Consider the following 7,108-nt stretch of genomic DNA (forward strand, 5'->3'; position numbering starts at 1 on the left):
TCATGTGCAGAGGGCACAAATCCTTCACACATTAAATCACATGTAAAGGCTCATTGATGTTAACGTCTTTCTGTACATCAAGCCTTTAAAGACCATGATATCCCCTATAGATTCACTCCTCAGTATACATTGTCTATAGGAAATTTGCATTCTAAAGAAAGGAGTGGCACAGGCATAGCTATAGTTCACAAAACGTTCATACATGCTGTGATGAATATTTACATATGTTGAATATGGTTTTGCATATATATTTATGCTAATAGGGGCTAAAGTGCGTAACTTGCGTTTTTAAAGGGCAGTAGGTACGTGGACATGTCAGCAGGATGCTGCTCAAGCTGCACATGAGAAAGTTCTGAAAACGAAAGTGACCCATCCGTCTTTATTTAAATCATCCAGGGTCTATAACTTTCTTGCCCAGACTGCAGAATCTAAATCTGCATGTAATGCACACATTAATGCAACTCACTTCTTTCTCATGACTTAGCCTTACAGTGTTCAGTATATTTTACTTTGGCTTATTGATTGCAAATTCACTCAACATCATAGAGATGCATGAACAGCACTAGCTTTTCTTATTAATCCACTTTCATAGATCATTGACTCAATTAATAAGGGTGATATTAATTTAATGTTTTATCTTCAGAAACAACTGAAGAAGAAGTAAAGACAAACCAAACCCCACTACTTGAAGAGGCAGCAGCTGTGCTGACCAATGGCAGAGGAGACACAGAGGCAAACATAAATCATGATACTGCAGAGCAGATAACTCAGTCCGCCACCAACGGGCCACTTGGAGAAAGTGAGAGTGTCATTAGCATGAAGTTGGAACCTGTGTTGAGCCAGGCTGTCTCTGAAGCAGAACTTGGTCAGGTTCCAAATTTCATTGACATTCACGAGGAGGAAGAAGGGACACTGGTAATGAGAGCAGAACGTGTGATCATCACAGATGAAGGGGATGATGTACCTGAGGATCTTACACCCCAGGAAGATCAGCAGAAGACTATGCAGCCAGAGGAAACCCCTCTTCCAAATGCAGAAGCAGCCACAGAGGGAGGGGAGGCTGTGGAGGAGGTGATAAAAACAGAAGCAGATCCAGAAACTTTCACAGAATCAGAAAAGGGACCCTCTCCAGAGGCACAACCAACAACTGGAGATGCAGACGTGGAGAACGGAGGTGGTGAGACAAAAGCTGAAGCAGAGGACAACCAATTAGAAGTTCCAGCCTCTGTGCAGCTGCAGTCCCCAGCCAATGCTCTAGAGGGCACTACAGTGGCTTTGGTGCCAGTCTATTCTGAGGCGCAACCCTGCATTCTCACCCCGGAGCAAGGGGCAAAGGCTGAAGCTACAACAACACTGGAGGGAGCTGAGGCAGCTTTAGTCCAAGACCCTGTCCAAGACCCTGCAACCATGCCTGGTCAGTTCCAGGAGGTTCCCCTGGCTGATCCCCAGGAGATGCAGAGGACAGAGCCAGAGCCGGGGGAGCAGGAACCCCTTCTGTCCCAGGCCAAAGCCCCCAACACTCAGGCAGAGCCGGCAGCAGCCAGCACAGAGACACACAGCCCAACCAGGGCTAACCAGGGAGAGGAGAATGAAGCACCCAAACGCAAAACCTGCCAGTGCTGCTCTGTCATGTAAATGCCCGCTTTGTAAACTCATTTCCTCTCTCCCTCTTCAGTCTGCCAGTTTCCCTCAGTCTGTCTTTCTGCTGTAAAATTCATAACACACTCCTTCCCTTGTCCCTTTATTTTGTGCACCCATCCTTTTTCAAATCAGTACGCCCACAAGCTACTTCCCTTTCCTCTCTTTTTACTCTCTGCCCTCATTCCTTGTAGTCATCTTGAAACTCTCTCGTCCCATTCTTAAGCTTGGGTTCTCCAAGAGGAAGTGAGTTCTCTCCAACATGAAGAGAGAGGAAGTATGGACTGGACTTGTCAGTATTTAAGTGCCTTTTGGAGCTCACTACCCATGACTGCACTTTTTAAATTTTCTTCACACAGTGTGGACCAAAACACATGGAGGTGTGTTTTTTACACAGTTTGAGTTTGATTTAATGTTCCCGGTTCGCAGACAAGCCAGCCAAACTACACAGGATCACAAAAATCCACATTTTAGTTGCAGTCAAGCGGAAAACAGACTGAAGATGTTTTATTGTAAGCTGTTGTATCTACATGTATAATTCATTGGCTAGTTTTCATAATGTAAATATGAGAGTAAACTGGAAAAGATGTGGAGAGGTTCAGAGAGGATATTATTCTAATTTAATGACTTTAAAGTTGAATTATTTTATTGATTTTGGTCTTTTATTAGTGATCTTTTTAATCCAAGTATAGGGCCAGAACATTTTTATTCACTCTGCAATACAGATTACACATACTTAGTAGTATGAGATAGTCTCATTTATAAATGACATGAATTGTTTTAAAAGAGAGATTATTTTAAAATACCTGGAAGTGAATGAATGAAATGAATTTTGTATTTTTACCAGATTGCCTTTGAAGAAAGGCTTCAGAGCTCCTGACACAGCTCTGTGCATAGATGTATATACTGCATGCAGAAAGCATGTGGAATTGAGATTGTCTGAAATGTCAGTTTTGAAATGATTAATGAATGGTTTAATGATTAAACTGACATTTGTGATACATTACTTGATGTACTTGATGTTTATCCAGCATTTGTCCCAAACACCACATTGCCTCACGCAAAAACAAACACACAAGATAATTTTTAACCATTTGTTTCACAATGTCATTTCTCTCTTATTCTAGTAGCACCAGATCCTAACTGAAGATTAATCTTGTGTAATTACTTTAAATATAATGCACCTATAACTCTCATTGGTTTAAATGGAAATTATCAGCAAGACCATAGTTCCTCCGATTTACAGAGTACATAATAATAATAATAATAATAATAATAATAATAATAATAATGATAATAATAATAATAATAATAATAATAATAATACATGTATTCCTGATCTACGGGGGATCCTTTAAGACACACTATGAGGAAACAGAGCAGTGTTACAATGTAAGCTGAAGATTCAATGAATGAGATGACGTGGCTCCCAGTTCTCTTCAAACTAAATCCTGAAAGCATGTGCACTCCCAAAACATACAACTTGGGTCAAAAGTCTTTCTTACAACTACATACAGTATAATGTTTCAGCTGCATTTCAGGTATTGTACATACTGTATGTTCAATCACTTTACATTTGTCCTCGGTGCAATCTCCTGCATAAACTCAAGCTGCATAAAAGCTTTTAAAAGTGAATCCTGTGAGTGAGATGCCACTACAGCACTCGCAGGTTGTTTACTTCTGCCTTCTTCCCCAGATTATTCTGTTCACATGTACAATGTCAGTCTGTACTCGACATCACTCCTTTGTGTGGAGTTCAATCACCAAATCAGTAATTACTCTTTTTTTTTTCTCTGTCATAAACTCTCCCAGCACACTTAAGAAAATCTGAGTGGGAGTTTGCAGCCCTTGATAACTGGTATTTCTCAATCATTGCAGCTTTAATTGTGGCAACCATTCCCCTGAAGGGAACTAACAAGGATCTAGAGATTCTGCAGAAAGAGCAGGATCATGAGATGATGTACCTGGTGTTCCCTGAAATGTGTCTCAAAAATCTTCCACTTAGCTACGAGTATATTGAGTTAGTCAAAACTGCCTGAGGTCTGAGCAGTGTCTCTTCTTACAGCAGTTCCGTGTCTAACAGCAGGGTTGTCTCAAGGGCCACACCAAAGCTTGGGTACCTGGGGAAAGGGATGCAGCAATGTGCCCTATAACTGTGAAAATAAGTCCTGCTGAGCTGAGAGCTCCCAGGGGTCCCGTCCAACAATAACGGGACTTCAAAGGACGAACACATGAGGAGCCAGTACCTCTCCAAACTGGACAGGAGGTCATTAACCCGCTCTCTCTTAAAAAAACAAAATGAGTAGTGTGTGTATTTGATGTGTAGTTGCTTCTGCAGTATATTTGTATCTATCTCTCCACTCAGTAACACATGAAATACATAACTGAGGGGGTTGTTATGAAGACATGGTGGTCTAAGACGTGTACCATGAAACCATAATGTCCATAATTCAAATCTGGCTGGGGATCAACCTTTGTCCTCCCACAGTATCTGTCTGCCTCTTGACTGTACACTATTGTAAAAAGGCATAAATTCCCCCCCAAAAAACCCCAAACATAATATGATCTTGACACAGTAGATCAACCAAGTAGGGAAATACTTGCGGAGTTTAACTATATTTGTATGGTTTTCTACAGTGTGTCTTATTGTGAGCAACGCATTAAATCTAAAGGTTGCAGACTGTGTGCACTGTTGCTGCAATGATACGGGTGTTTTGGCTGTTGAGTTTACAACTTTGGTTTAGATCCCAGATTCACTGAATTCACCAAAAATTAAAAAGTTGCCTTTTTCTTTCTCAACAAAGCAAAAACTTTCTGGTACAGTTTTTTTTTACCGTGAAACCAAACCTCTGTGACAGAAATAGGTCTAATTTCAGCTCATAAAACTATATTGTACCAGAGTTTATATTGATTTTTACAGATATAGTACATTTACTGAAGTTTTAGTATTGACTAAAGATTAAAATGTATTGTTAACAAAATCTGTGTAATGATGAACTCGCTACATTCTTACATATAATACAATCTCCAATATAATCAGGAATCACTCATTCAAGCATTTCTTACTGTATTTCTTAGGATTTCTTAATGTGGAGCTGGGTTATCTTTTCAACAAAACACTCCAGATTAATCTAAATCTTGCTCTGTGTCTGCTGGATATGTAAATTTACAATTGTTTGCTAACTTTATAAGGTGGTAATATTATGTAAAGTGGTAATAGCAGCTTTTTCTTTTCCATTCTTTAATTTCACAATAGGCCTTTTTATGACAGCAGAAAAAACAGAGGTGTAAGTAATTAAATTAATGATGGTTTCAGGGTCCTGCTATTGTTCATGTTGGTTCACTGTCACACTCTCAACACTTACTGGGACACTTGAGTAAAGCAGAGTCATCATTAATGTTATTAGGAACACCTGTGCTTTTCATACTATGACGAGTTGTAATGAATTGTCTGCATGAAAAATGCCTACAGAATTAAAGGTTTATGATACAATTCAATTATTTATTGAGTGGATTTTATTCCTTGTCAGACTCAGATATGTATTTATCGCAGTAAATAATTTAAAATAACAATACAAAATACAACTTCTTGCAGACCACTCATGATTAAAATCTGCTATTTAGTAAACTGGTGTTCATGTAAAAACACTAAATATTTACAGAACTTCAAGGAAAAATACAATCAGCAAAACTGTAATTATATTGCATTTGATTAACAATATGTGACTTACCATGAGTCAACGATATTAGAGACAACCATTAAACCTCCAGTGTATTTAAAAATGTCAGTCAGAGTCCACAGGTGCCAAAGGGACTCTGCTCTCTGGCATTTTCAGTATTGTGAAATTCGACGGTTTCTGAAACTATAAAGCCAGAAAGGCTTCTTCACCAGACACATTTTCAGTTCGACAATACAGTGCAACTGAGACATCATATAAATATCTCAACAACAGTATGTTTGCTTTATTGGCCACCGTTCTCTGCTTGCTGTCTGTGAGCCATTCAGCTCCTCTAGACTGCGAAAGCTTGGTCCGGCCTTTTGATCGACTGGATGCTCATCAAGCGGAAGGCAGTTGGGTGTTAGTTGCTGGGAGTTTGAACAACACAGCAGATGCAGACATCCTAAAAGTGAGAGACAGTGTAACTATTGATTTCCACGACTCTGCATTCACCCAAGCCGACCGTGTTGGTGATCGGTGCGATTATAATACCCTCAAAATCTCAGTGGACGGCCAAAGCTTTGACTATAAAACAAGCGTCATGAACCTCACCGGGACCCTCTTCCATACGTCCTGTCCAGACTGTATGGTGATTCGCTTGGATGTGCAGTCATTGGTACGTGAAGCTGTGGATGTCTATCTGCTGAGCAAGAGGAGGACGCTGGAGGAGAAGGAGATGGAGGAGTTTAAGGCTCAGGTGGAGTGTCTCCGGATGCCTCCATATATCATGATGGATCCTACCAAGGAACTTTGTCCAAAACAGGCCACCAGTAGCCCAGCAGCTCCCACTGAAGAGAAAACAGACTGAAGAGACTTTGATGCATGATTTATGTTCAAGATGAGTAAAGATGTATGTTACATGAATTTAATTTTCTTTTACTCAAATCAGAAAATAAATCATATAAAACATGAGATGCCTCATTTCTTGTTTTCTGTTGTCCTGGGTAACCAAGATAAAAACAGTAAATATAATCAAGCAGGTGAAACTGAAGTGATTATTTCCACTGAGAAGATACAAATGAGATGTATCCTAAATTTTGTTAGCAGTAAATATTTTAAACTTTAAAAAAAAAAAATATTGAACATATGGGCACAAAGACATAAGCATGTACATAAAATAACAATTACATAGCCTATTACAACAAAAATGAATAACAAAATAACAGATCATAAATCTGAAACAAAAATCGCCAGCAACAAAACAAAAAACAGACATAACTGAGGAGGATGTTATCTGTGTAATGATGAACTCGCTATATTATTACATATAAAACTGTGCAAGTAAGAAAATCTCCAACATAAATAATCAGGAATCACTCATTCCAATCATTTTTACTCTAAATCTTATAAGAAAAAAAAATCTTTCTTAATGCCAAGCCACTGTCTCATGTGGTAACAGCTGGGTTATCTTTATCTAAAACATTGAGTGCACTCTGTTATTAGTAAACCATGTCTCATTAGCCTAGCTTAGCACAAAGACTGGAAGCAGGAGGAAACAGTTAGCCTGGCTGTCTCCAAAGCTTTAAAATACACCTACCAACACTTCTGAAGCAGACTAATTAAAATTATATCGTTTCTTTCATTTGTACACAAATAACTGTAATTAAAACTAATAGTAAATTTACAATTGTTTGCTACTCCATAAGGTGATAATCTTATTTAAAGTGTTAGTATCTATCTTACATTCTGTAATTTCACAATAGGCCTTTTTATTCATTCATTTATTCAAATTTATTTATATAGCACCAAAT

At 38.8% G+C, this 7,108-nt stretch overlaps 1 protein-coding gene across 4 annotated transcripts in view; it reads left to right on the top strand.

Moving 5' to 3' along the window:
- The window catches only part of palm3 (paralemmin 3), a 37,635-nt gene extending 31,366 nt beyond the window's left edge, over positions 1 to 6,269 (top strand). For all 4 annotated transcript variants that reach the window (XM_067579737.1, XM_067579728.1, XM_067579745.1 and 1 more), the window contains one exon: positions 644 to 6,269. In XM_067579737.1, coding sequence (XP_067435838.1) covers positions 644 to 1,635 — 992 coding nt within the window. In that variant the 3' untranslated portion in view covers positions 1,636 to 6,269. The remainder of the gene's footprint in view (positions 1 to 643) is intronic.
- Positions 6,270 to 7,108: the final 839 nt, after the last annotated feature.

The sequence above is a fragment of the Thunnus thynnus genome, chromosome 3 (assembly GCF_963924715.1).
Source record: "Thunnus thynnus chromosome 3, fThuThy2.1, whole genome shotgun sequence".
Classification (NCBI taxonomy): domain Eukaryota; kingdom Metazoa; phylum Chordata; class Actinopteri; order Scombriformes; family Scombridae; genus Thunnus; species Thunnus thynnus.